General features: G+C 38.6%; 1 protein-coding gene across 4 annotated transcripts; it reads right to left on the reverse strand.

Moving 5' to 3' along the window:
* Positions 1-2,786: 2,786 nt before the first annotated feature.
* On the reverse strand, positions 2,787-11,750 carry LOC131232470 (U-box domain-containing protein 35-like). Of its 4 annotated transcripts, XM_058228720.1 has the most exons (11): positions 11,387-11,750; positions 10,576-10,927; positions 8,705-8,832; positions 8,509-8,630; positions 6,967-7,166; positions 5,996-6,318; positions 5,404-5,505; positions 4,880-5,308; positions 3,900-4,652; positions 3,452-3,509; positions 3,226-3,370 (listed from the first exon to the last, which is right to left on the reverse strand). In XM_058228720.1, the coding sequence occupies exons 2-10, from the start codon at positions 10,763-10,765 to the stop codon at positions 3,498-3,500; spliced, it is 2,259 nt and encodes a 752-aa protein (XP_058084703.1). In that variant the 5' UTR covers positions 10,766-10,927; positions 11,387-11,750; the 3' UTR covers positions 3,226-3,370; positions 3,452-3,497. The 4 variants fall into 4 exon arrangements, with proteins under 4 accessions (XP_058084702.1, XP_058084701.1, XP_058084704.1 ...); XM_058228719.1 differs by lacking the exon at positions 3,452-3,509 and having other exon boundaries at positions 2,787-3,370; positions 8,705-8,826; positions 11,387-11,745; XM_058228718.1 differs by lacking the exon at positions 3,452-3,509 and having other exon boundaries at positions 2,787-3,370; positions 11,387-11,745.
* Between the last annotated feature and the right edge of the window lie 1,576 nt (positions 11,751-13,326).

Consider the following 13,326-nt stretch of genomic DNA (forward strand, 5'->3'; position numbering starts at 1 on the left):
AAGCCCACATCCATATTTGGGCTAGGTCTCAATACAAAATAGGGTAGAACTCGGCCCGTTATTTACTAATCGGGCCTGATATTTGGTCCATTGATCATCCGGGTCCTTTCCAAACCTACCAGAGTTAGGAATGTGCATGGCTGGGATTCGGGTAGAAGTCACGGTGGACATGAATCTGAGCCAATTATCAATTGATCCCAAGTTCGGATCCGGGTTGACAGGTTGGACCCGGGCCCCGATCCATGACCTGATTGATCGCACTCTTTGATACTATAGAGGTATAAACTGAAATGCATTCCGCAATCAGATCGGTGGGAAGCATGGTATGCTCTAACCATGGGCACCGCTCCATTTCTTCTACCTAAGTTGAATTCTGTGAGTAACATCTCTTTTCAAACTCTTCACTCATGAATTTATATATATCATATTAGTTATGCATTTCTAACGAGGGAAAATATTCTATGCGGTCGAGCTCATGGGAACTTCCCATGAAGTCGAGCTGTGTGGGCCCCACTTTGATACATGTCGAAGATCTACACCATCAGTTAGATGCACCATTCCATGGTGGGCCTAGGGCTTAAAAATCAAGTCAATCTGTGTCTTGTTTGGGCCACACCACATACAAAAGTTGAGAGGGGTTTCCCTCCATTAAAACAGTCATAATCATTTGTTGGGCCCACCGAGATGTGATTCACAAATCCAGCCCATCCATTATGTGTGTCCCACTTGGATGAGGGTCAGACCAAGTTTCAAACACATCCAAATTTCAGGTGGGCCCCACTAAGTGCCTTTATATGTTTTAGGCATGTCTTCCCATGATTTTAGATGGTATGGCCCACCTGAGTTCCTTATACAACTGATTTTTGGGATATCTCATAATCTAAAGGGGACCCATAAAATGCATGGTGTAAATGTTCGACATACATCATGGTGGGGCCCACACAGTTCGATCTCATGGGAAGTTCCCATGAGCTTGACCGCATAGAACCTTTTCCCATACATATATATAATTAACTTAAGGTGATGGAAGTAATCACTTGGGAAACTTCTTGATTATCAATTTTAACTAATTCCTCATTTTCATTGCCATCTTGACTAAACTTGCACTCCAATTATTCCATTTTAATTTGACTAATTTTAAATCTTTTACAATTTTAAGCATCCCTTCGTATATCTAACCTTGTGTTTACATTTTTTTATATTGTTAATAAAAACTATGTCATTTGCGAACAATATATACTATGGGATTTCTTCTTACAAATGTTCCATTAACTTATCTATCACCAAGTAAAACTATGTGGGTTCAATGTCAACCCTCAGGGAAGTCTCTTATTTCTCTACTAATGGTACTCACATTTATTACCACTCTTATTCATATCCTTAATCATGTCTCCCATAACTTGCAAGATTAACAATCTAAGGCCCCTTTCATAAGTTTCTTTAAGTCAATAAAAACAATGTAGAGATACTTTCTCTACTCCTTATGTTTCTCTATTAACTATCTCACTATGAAGATAGCTTTTATGGTAGACCTTTGTAGCGTGAAAGTAAACTAATTTTCTGATACATTCGTCTTATGCCTTGGTTCTTGTCCAATCACTTCTTTGAAAGTTTTATAGTATGACTTATTAATTTAATCCTATGATAATTAGTACAATCCTGTATATCTTATTTGTTCTTATAAGTACTAAGATATTATTCCTTCATTTATCTTACTTTTTTTTTTCCTATTCTTTTAAATTTTATAATTTTATTGAACAATTTTGTCAACCAAAATAACTAATTATCTCTCGTGCACTTCCAAACCTCTAATAGCATACGAATTAGTCCAAAGCCTTTCCTATTTCATTTTTGTCAAAGCTTCTTTCACTTTAGATATTCTAATCTTGAAAGTATTTATGGTATTTGATATATTTTAGTTTATGATTTCTTCAGTTCTCATTGTCTTTTACTAGTATCTTTTGAAAACCTGTCCTATATTGGGCCTAGAATGCCAAAGCATGATTGCCCTGCTTGGCCTGAGTATCTTTTATTAAATTATTCTTAATATATTATTATCTACTAGTACACATATGGATTTGGGTTCCGTATGGGCTTGATTTGGGCCAAACATGGTACTTGTTTGAGCTCAAGCCCGGCTTGATGAGCTCTTGCGTATGTGATGATCTGGGCTTGGGCCTTGTTGGCATCGATCCCATGGCTTGCATAGTTGCATATGTGAGGCATGGATCCCATGATTATGGCTCGTTGCTGTATTTGGGCCTGGGTCCATCTAACCAGTCCACTTGCAACCCTATATTGGTAGGTCGTTACTGTATAAGAATTATACCATACTCCAGCATTGCATATACTTTCACTATAAGATGATCCTAGCCATCAGATCGATGACCACTGAATGTATAATTGAAAAAAAAAAGAAAAAAGAGAGATCAGCGGCACAGATTCACATACAAATTAAAACAGGTTAACATTTTTTAGCCATTCTTCATCCATCATGGGACCTAAGTTTCAGCTGTTCTAGATCAAAATATATGCTTGCCACGTGTTCTGCAGATGCGTCCATTAATATGAACCCAAACCCGTTTGGCCCAACCCGAACTTCGGGTCATGCAATGTGATTTTATCCAAGGAGTTAAGAGGAATGATGGCTACTTCCACATTACAAATGCTAGGAAACATCACTAAATATTTGCCATTCTCTCCTCTTGATTAAACAGTATGTTCACAATTCAATTCACTTGTGTATCCAAACACAATCCAGATATTCAAACCAAAGAAACTGACAGTTGAATAAAAGATTACCATGTTACCAACAAATGTTCAGGTTCTCATACATCAAAATTCAAGTGTACAAATCTTCATGCAATAACTAAAACAATTACAACTAAGCGCAATATTCCCAACTCCAAAACAAACGTTTCATGACTTCAAAAATATAACTTCCTAGTATGCACATTTTATATTTTATACAACCATAGTTTTTTTTTTTTTTTTTTAATCGTATTTTTCAAATTTTGGATTCCGGCCTGTGTTTACGTAGATAATGGCTTCACTGCAATCAAATGAGCTTACGCTTGGTAGTAGTATCGTACAGGATCTTAATTGATGTGGTTAGACAGCCATCACCAATCCATGACAGGATCTAGCTGATGAGTCTTCATTGAAATCATGAATCGCATGGTAGGTGTAATTGGTTTTTGGATTTCCACTCCATAATTGCAGAAATAAGGGTGTAATTGGGCACAAGATACTTATGGGGCAGCGGCGAATTTGTCATTGGTGATTTGTCATTCATGCTGAGCCACAGGTCGATTGCACGGCGCTCGTAAGTATATCCGTCGGCTGCTACACAGGGGTCATCCATCACATCCTGCATAGAAAGAATCAGAATCCCATGAAAGTCAAAACCAATTGGTGGGCTGAATTGAAGAAGAGCATAGTCCGCACGCACCCATGTGAGCTTCTTTGTAGATGACATGGTCCCAGAATCAGGCAGATCAATTCGTTAGCTGGTCCAGACACATGAAAATAACAGATGGTTTAAAAACTAGACAATGATCCACCTTCAACATGCATGTATGGCCTGACTAATTGGTGCACTGGCCTATAATTAGGCCAGGTCATCTACACGGTGAGGCCCACCTGATGCGTGGCTTGTATGCTGTGCAATGTGTGCACATGGGCTTCAAAAAATTCAGAAATATAATCTCCATTCGCATTTATTAACAAATTAACCATACTTCTAATCCCACATGATTCGAATGCTGAAACACTGATGATATATGCATACGCACAAGCACACACGCACGCATGCTAATGCAATTGAGAGTTTGTGATGCTGGTTTAACAGATCTGATTTCAGAAATATAATACAGAAGCTGTGAGAGGAGATGACCAACCTGAAGTATTGGACAGATGAAGTGGCTTGGCGGGATGGACATGACACTGGATGCTGGATTGCGGGCCCTATCTGCAAGCCCTTTCAGTCTCTCCAACATTGGAAGAATCTGATCCTGCAAATCAGGCCTGTCGCGGCGTCTTAATTCCGTGCAATTCAGTCCCAGGGCTGCCAATTCCTGTGTCTCTTCTGTGGGCCACTCCCCACCTTGACGATCCAGAACATCCATCAAGCGGCCTTCTTCCAGAGCAGTTTCCACAACATCGGTGAGTCCCAAAGGCGATTTTGCAGTCAACAACTGTAGGATCACCATCCCAAAAGCATACACATCGGATTTCACCGATACCAAACCTGTCCTCTGATACTCAGGGTCAATGTAGCAGAACGTCCCGGCGGGAGCAGTATCCTTGTACATGGCAGACAATGAAGAATCTGCAAGGGGAAGCAATGTAGAAAGGCCAATGTCGCCAATCTTGCTAACAAGGTTGTGATCAAGCAAGATGTTTGCAGGTTTCAAATCACGATGGACTATTGGTTCTGGCTTTGAATTGTGTAGGAAAACTAGGGCTGAGGCTACTTCCCAAGCTATCCGGTATCGATCAAACCAAGGGATGGGTGGCTTGTTATTTATGCAGAGCAATCTGTCATCCAAGCTACCATTTTCCATGTACTCGTAAACCAGGCAACCGCGATCTGGGCATGCTCCGAGGAGAAGAAGAAGATGGGGATGACGCATTCTGCTCAGGATTTCAAGCTGAAATGCAATAAAACATATAGATATGGTTTCAGTAAGATCCTTGAAGGCAACAAATATTATGTAACAAGTTGTGGAAAACAGACAAAACTGGTCTGCTTGTTTTGATCATCTTAGAAAGCGAAGAGGCGAAGAACTGACAGAAAGGTTACATTTCACAGAAATAACAACAATAGATAAACAGTTTCTGGCTTGTCACTTTTTTTTAACTCCAAAATTCTTCATACCTCTTGTTGAAATTGCTTGGTTCTATGCCCCTCATTTGAATGAAGGACTTTCACTGCTGCCATTGTATGTTGCAAGTTGCACTTATAAACCATCCCATACCCTCCCATTCCAATCCTAAGAGAGTCAGAGAATGATGAGGTAGCCGATACTATCTCTTCCCACGTAAACTTCTTGTATTGCTGATCAGAACACACAAGGGCCTTTTCTAGCTTCTGTTTCTCTTCAGCATCCCGGGCAGCTTTCGTCTCTGCTACTATTCTTCGCATAACTTCTCTTTCGGCACATTCCATCACAACTTCAGCCTCCCATTTCACAGCTTCACTTCTTTCTTTCTCTAGGCTTGCTAGTTCCCTAGCCTTCGCCTCACGGTCATGTATTTCTTTGAGCTTGATGATTTCCTCTGCACGGCGTCTACTTAGTTCATTTACCTGAAAGAAAGCATGGATGTCAGTATATCTCTCTATCCAAATTCCTACCATTCTACCCTTTTTTCGATGGTTCCAAGGCAGAAAATGAAACTTACTTGCCGAGCAGCATCAGTTTTCTCATTTTGGGCCATCGTATACATCCCCCGAACATGCCTGAGTTCAATTCTTAGCCTTTCTAGCTCAAAGCTAATATCCACCTGCAATTATATAGTAAATAAAAGAATAAAACGAGCATCGCCACTACCTATTTTGAACTTCTTTGGTGTCTGAAGGGACACTCATTTCTGCAGATTCAAAAATGAGGTGTAGCTTCATGAGAAACTACACAATCTGCGTAATATCCACACTATTATCAGTTTTCGATTGGGGCAAGTGGGCCAATGGTTCCGTGACCCAGACCATTGATCTGATGGGCCCGTGGTGGCTGGACATTCCTAAAAAATTTCATGGACTGGAGGATCATATCTGCCAATCTTAGGCCCTTTCAGTTGAATGTGGACCATCTGTTCTTCTTTTCTTACCGTCTGTTGCAGGCCAACAATTGAATTTTAGGGGTTAGGATCATCCCATCAAGAAGATTTTCAAGCCATGCTCCATCCACCATAAGTCCTATCATACTAGTCTGGATCATCTCACCATACTGTTTACCGGCATACTTTGCTGCATTGACAGATGAAATTTGGTTACCTGGCTGCCTGGCAAAGGGGAATCCGTAGGAAGATCTGATGTCGACGCCTGATCAGAATAGCATGACTGACTGTCTGTTTGAAAGCTTCTATAACTAGATTCCATACTGCCACCATACTGAAAGTCTGAAAAACTGGAATTGGAGCTCATGACCTCCTCCTCAGTACTCACGGATAGACTTTTAGAATGGTGGGTATCATCTGGGCTTGCTCTTTTATTAACAACAGCCTGGTTTATAGTTAAAAGAGCTTGATAGCGCTGATCTGGTAGAGAAGAACTGCGAAAATGGGAGAAGTTCACAGATGGAGTTGTGTTCGTGCATTCTGAAACCAAAAGAACAAATATATATTAATAAAGAATTTAAATCCTTATAAATTGTGACACTAAGTCGGATGCATAACCGGATTGGATAGTGAGAATTCAGTTTAATCAAAGATGAAATGATAATAATTGAATAATGTTTGCTAGCATTCAAAATGAGGAAGTAGCCCTGGATATTGTGGTCACGTTTCTTTTCAGTTCCAACTTCCAATTGAAAGTAAAGTAGTTGCAATTTGGAACTCAGTTCCACAGAATGAGAACTAATTAAGAAAAATTACAATTGGGTTATTTCCAGTTTACTAGGCTAATATTTGTAATTCAATTCATGCATCCAAACATGTCCTATGGGTGTGTTTGGATGCACAACTGAATTGAATTGCAGCCGTTCTGTTCAATGAAAAAGAAATGACCAATTGTAATTTTATTTCCTGTTGCAGATTCATTCCTTTCAAGTGCAACCTGAAAGTGATGTGATTGCAGTTTGGAGCCTCGTCTTTCAAAATAAACACAAAGGAAAGTAATTACAATTCAGTCATTTACACTTCATTAAACTAATTGCAATTTAATTCAATAGGTGCATCCAAACAAACACTAACTCTATGTCACTTCTTTTGACATAACTTGCAACATCATGGTCCAGAGGTTGATACCTGTCTGTGTGCTAGAAGTAGAACTTAAGCAGCTGTTGGTAGAAAGGTTGGAATCACTCCTTTCATCTCGGGCACTTTCATTCGTCTCTGAAGTGGATGCACGAACAGATGACAGTCTTCCTTTCGAAACAACATAGACCGTACAAAAGCTTGGGACACGTTCTGAAATTCTTGAGCAGACATCGCGGCCTCTTAATTTCCTGTGGACATGTTAGTCATTAATCACCCATAATAACCCACCAACATACAAGTGAAGAACATGCAGATATCAATGCACGCAAAAATCACATCACGATTCACACCTTTGCATGCATATGTCCAAGAGGGACCATACATAGAGCTGTTTGGTTAGGCAGAAGTATAAGGCAAACAACATGAAGGCAGGTAAGTTGTCCTAGGTTGCATATGTGACACATATGCTTTCATGGAGGAAGAGAATATATGAAATGATGTGGTAAATAATAACTTCAAAGGGAGAAATATGTTGGAAGGCAAACGAAGACGGTTTATGTTCTAGAACTTCCAGAGATTCCATACAAACACAAGGATAGGAGGAATCCAAGAAGACCCTGATGATAAGATATTCAGAAAGGAGACAATGTTTCCCAGACCGGTCACGCTAACAAGGACAGGAGGAAATCTGAATCACTGATAACTGTTTTCATTTAAGAGAAAATGGGGAAAGGATGGGTAAAGATCATAACAAAGAGTAGCACGGATCTGTACAGGATTCAATGCTGCTGGATGTGTGCTGTTTTGGGTTTTTGGTTAAATGATCAGAGAAAGAATAAATGAGGTGTACAACATGTTATAGCCCAGTGTGTGTCAGTCAAAACGTGGTAAAATCCAATTGGAATTGCCAAAAGTGGGAGATTACCTCACATATATCAGTCGCGGATATACCTAGGGTGCCTAAATCATCATCATCTAAGCCTTATCCCAATTAATTGAGGTTGGCAACACAAATCCTGTTATGCCATTCCACTCTATTGAGGACCACACCCTCAGTTAAACCATAGGTCATAAAATCTTTTCTTACTGCCTCTACCCACGTCCTTTTGGGCCTTCCCTTGAAGTCTTCAACTGGAACCAACTCCCTCCTAACGAACAGCTTTTAATTAAGATATGATTGTTGAATCCACAAATCCTATTTTTGGGGATTCGGCAAATCCGACACTCCCTATTATTATTTGATTCTAACACTCATATGTGTTTCCATGTAATCAAAATTGAGTTGGGGCTGTGTTAAATTTCTAATGACTACAAACCCTTAGTTGCAATTCCGTGCATTTCAAGTTGAACTTTACATTACCTGAAAAGAGGCTATAACCACATTTTGGTTATTTCCACTTCATTGAATTCAACCATTAGCCATCCATTGCAGCCTTATAAAGTAAATTTACAATCCAGGAAAAGCATTTCTTCAATTTCCCATTTTAAAAAAATGATTAATATATTGTTTTGAAGTAAATGTGCTTATTGAAGACAAACAATTAACAGCTGAAAAGGAATTCTCAATGGGAAAATAGCATCTTAAATTACCTTGCAAGCATACTACGAGATGAAGCTCCTATAACAAGCGTGTTGATTGAGAACTTGGCAATCTCTTCCGATATTGCATCAGCTACATCATCTGCCTCAATCACCACAGCCTCTGCTTCCACCTGCACGGAAAATAAGACTAATCTGGTGAATATCTGCTTCACCATGACACAACTGGAGAAACAAGAAGTCCAACCTGTTTCTGGGAACACATTTGCTTGTAAGGAAGAAGCATTGCAGTTGTTCGCCATTCTACTTCCTTCTTATATGCAGAAGCTACTTCATCTCGCACTTGTGAAATGGGTAGATAGTTTCCCACTGAAACTAGGACAGAGCAGTCACAGTGTGAGACAATTTTCCCCTTGGAATTTGTTTCAGAAATGAAATTAAAAGCAGGATCCATATCCAATGGCAATCATTTGCCTCAGCTAAACCATTCTTTCTCAGGCAATGTCAGAACCATCAAACTCCATTATTCCTATAACTTTTCCCCAGCTTTTGGTTCTTCAGTTTTCCTCATTATATTAACTTTCAATGAAGAGATTACAGCACGAGTAACCTCTTCTGCATAGAGCCCGGATGCAATACAGCTTTGCATGTACAATGTGAGTATAAGCATCTCTAAGTGTCTTTAAGTGTGCCTAAGTGCTCTAAGCATGTTTAAGCGTCTCTAAGTGCATTTAAGTGTGTCTAAGGGCATCTAAGTATGTTGCACTTAGATCAACTCAAACACATTTACCAACTGTATTTAGACCCTAGTTAGCAAAACTATGTTTTAAATTCCGTATTTTTGAAAGAAAAAAAAAAGAGCGTGTAATTGATCAAATGTTAAGTTTAACATTCCATATATTTCAGAAAAAAATAGCAAAAAAAACAAAAAACTCCTCTTTTTTTGGGCAAACCCAATTAAACATTTTTTTTTTCCCATCAAAACATGTTTTATTCAAAATAAACTTTTGGGGGTAATTAAAAAATAGAGATTGGTGGTGCCCACCCATTGATAAATTGAGTGGAAAGTGAAAATTTTTAACAGAGACAGATTGACTTATATGAGGATTACTTGGAAAGGAAGAATTTGAGAGAAGCACAGAAAATTGTTTGACCATCCATGTACAATATTCTTCATACATATAGACATTCTAATTATTTTAATTGAAGTTTTCTATTTTAACCTTATATATGATATACACACAAATATATGCAGGAGTATAGCCATTATTTTTGCTCGACTTTTTTTAATCCAAATGGAATTAAACCCTAACTTCGTTCTCTGAGTTTTTGGTGTTTCCTTTTTTTTTTTTTTTGAACCGAATTTTTTTTCCCATACTTCTAACAATCAAGACCAAATTAAACATGAACATTTCGTGTACCATTTTATGCCGTCATGCTAACTATGATTTAGACACACTTAGATGCATTTAAAAGCACTTAAACGCACTTGAACACACTTTTGTACCATACAAAAATTGTATTGGATCTGGCCTCTTCTACATGTTTGAATAGAAAATCATCTATCAAGAGCATGGAAGAGTAGGCTTGCTTTTGTATTTAAATACGGAGCACAGAAGGCCAAAAGTTTGAGGTCCTAAAAAGGAAAAAACTAAATCAGTTAATGGAGTAACAGATCGATGCAGGTGAAAGCAAAGAGAACAAGAGAGGCAATAATAGAAAAACCATGTTCTCCCACATTTTCCCCAAACAATGTTAGTAGTTTGTCTGAATGATTTCACATGTGCTTTCAAAACTCGCAAGTCTCTACACTTGGTGGGAATTGAGGCAATTCTAATATCATTTGAATAAGCTGAATAAACCAGTAATTATAGCATGAAAAACCAATGGCATGTTAAAGTGGTAGCATTCAACACTACCATTGTTCTTCCAACGGAATTTACCAAAGAAGAATAAGAAGACCCAAATAACAGAAGAGTGTGATTCAATTAGGAATCCTATTAAAGAAAGATTTAGAATCGAAGACGAAACTATTATCAAGAATCATGCAATCGGTAATTGTTCAGTGATATAAGTAGAAGAACAACGACTCATAATTGTTTATGAGGCACGACTTACTCGCTGTCGGAACCATTGTAATCCTTGCGCGGACATGTAAGAGCTTGAATTGAACTCTCCCTTCAGGAACAAACTTCCCCAATGCCCACTTAACTGCAGATTTGCAGTTGTTTTTTCCATTGACAGCCACTGCAACCGTTGAAACTGAAGGAGGCTGCAAAGAACGTCCCTCTACTTCACGAACTTCCATTTCCTTCCGTAGTCTTTGCTTCCAATGCTTACAGGCTGGTCTTGTCTCAACCAGGAAAAGGAGCTGTCCCTTATTCAAAGGAACCAAAACTGGTTTTAAGGATTGAAGTAAATCATAAAAACCTTCTATGTGACGGCGGAAAAATCTGTAACTACACGATCGCTGCTCTCGAACAGGAACAAAAACAGAGAAGAAAACATAGTTTTCAGAATTTAGAACATGAAGCTGAGTAAATATAAAACATTCCGAAAATGAAGAAACGAGTTGTGGAAAACATTAAGATAAGTTCAACGGTTTGGACTCTCCCGTACCGGAATTCGGCAAAACGATGAATGTTTTGAGCCTCTTCCAAGGAATTTAAGTCAGAAGCCTACCCACATGCCAAATCCCCCCAAAATAAATAAAAAATAAAAAATAAAAAGGGGGGGAAGAAGTTTCAAATGATTTAATAGATTGCAACCAGAAATTCACAACAAAAGAAAGTAGCTGCTATCTTTTTGCATCTGAATAATTTCGAATTCCAAACAAAACAGCATAAGTTTTTAAACCAAGATCAAGGAAAAACCACATACACATCTACAAATCTGTAGAAAAAGCGCAAATCCACCACGAGAATCTCACCAATCAGTCACTTTCAGACATGGGTTCTTTTGGAAAAGTTCCGAAAAGTAAAACCCATGAATTTTCTCTGATAAAAGATGCAACCAAACAATCAAAAGCACCCAAGAAATCTCCTCTTTCTCACGTCCAAATTTCCAACTGAAATCTAGGTATCTCTTGCAGAAGCGAAAGAGGCAAGAGTCCCAGAGGCCCAGAGACACAAATGCTGCTGTATTTAGAGGAGAATCTTCAAAGAAATTGGATAACCATGAAATAGTCATCAGCTAATCAATTTCATTTTACGAAAACTACAGAATATTCAGCCGTTCTGGAAAAGATCCTCTTGTTCTTATGTGTTTTCAGATGGTTTGCAGGACCATGGAAATGCTGCAGCACAAATGGGCTTTTTTATTTTTATTTTTTCGAATTTTGTGTGGTTATTTGATAGGTTTGCAGGACACGGATATTCGTACGCAATCACTCAGTCACGAAGATACCTATGTGCTCCAATGCAAAACATTTGCATTGTGGGGCCCACTTTAGTTGGAACTTATCCCTAAATCAGTATAATTGAGCAGTATTAATGTATGATTAACCCGTGTTTGATTGTTGAATTTGGACCGTTGAAATTTTCGTTTAGTCCATTTGATGCTCATCAATATAAAAATTATGAAAATACGTTCGGTATAGTGGAATCAAGATTCTTTATTGATTTGGATTGATTTGATCCATGTCAAGTGTTCAGTGGTGTTTATGCATGTGTATGAATGATCCTACTCTGCCAGAGCATCAACTTTTTCCCTTTCAAATACCTTTCTCCTTCCAACTGGCGAGAACAGGTGAGCAGCTTGACTTAGGCGCGTGATATTAGGTGCGGCCCCGGCCAAATCCAAGACGGTGCTTCCCTTACCGTGGGGCTCACCTTGATGTATTTATTTTATATCCACTCCGTACATACATTTTTACATATAATTTTGTATCGTAATACGAAAAATTAAATAGATATAAATCTCAAGTGGACCATACCATAAGAAACAGTGCGGATTGAACGTTCTTCCGTTGAAAAATTCCTAAGGCCATATTAATAGTTAGTTAATGATTATTTTCCCTCCAAACTATTGATAAGGTCACAGAAACATTGATTACTATTAAAAAAAAAAAAAAAAAACAAATATCAGCTTGATCCAAAACCTTTGTGGCCTAAAAATAGTTTTCAATGGTCAATCACCATTGTTTCCTATGGTGTGGTCCAAACGAGATTTGGATCTGCTTTATTTTTAGACTCATACTATAAAATTATAAGGAAAAACGAGTGGACGTCGTGGATATAGAATAGATAGATCAAGTTAGGCCACACCGTCTTGGGTGAGGCCGTGGCCGCACCCAATCTAATCAATCCCCTTTGGCGCTTGGAATTGTGATAAACGTTCACGTACAATGGATGTGATAAATGTTCACGTACAATGGATGTGAAATTACAAATCCAACGCTTCTGTTTCCACCAGCGTGGCACTCGTACTTAAAATCTGAGCCGTGTAAAAGTCGATATGAACCGTTAAGCGGGCCAACGTCTCACATTGAGTCAGACCATTGCCTTTCGTAGATGTTAATGTTATGGCCGTCCTGATGAATGGACCTTCATTTTCTTTTTCTACATATGATCGTTATGGTTCGGACACCTTTTTAATGGCTCAGATGTGTTATAGCCGTCCTGATGAAAGCGTTGTAAAGTGGCCGATATACTTTGATACTCCGGAAGTGTGTGATGGATGATACGCAGGAACTTAGAAATTACTTAGATATTGCATACGTGGCACACAAACAAGTTTAGTTAACCTGTAGAAGCTATGGATCCCGCTTTATACGTTTCATCAACCAAAAATCACATATAATTGATTATTTAAATACGGATGGGTGGACATTTATTGGACGGTTAAAAATAAAAATATCCAATGGTCCTA

Source organism: Magnolia sinica, chromosome 18 (assembly GCF_029962835.1).
Source record: "Magnolia sinica isolate HGM2019 chromosome 18, MsV1, whole genome shotgun sequence".
NCBI lineage: Eukaryota > Viridiplantae > Streptophyta > Magnoliopsida > Magnoliales > Magnoliaceae > Magnolia > Magnolia sinica.

Bases quoted from the DNA above. Each gene is read 5' to 3' on its own strand.
- LOC131232470 (XM_058228718.1), bottom strand. From the start codon at position 10,765: ATGGAAGTTCGTGAAGTAGAGGGACGTTCTTTGCAGCCTCCTTCAGTT. The intron at 5,506-5,995 runs GTAACCAAATTT...ATATAATTGCAG, and splicing joins CCCCTTTGCCAGGCAGCCAG to GTGGATATTAGCTTTGAGCT. The intron at 5,309-5,403 runs GTAAGTTTCATT...GCTTTCTTTCAG, and splicing joins AAACTGATGCTGCTCGGCAA to GTAAATGAACTAAGTAGACG.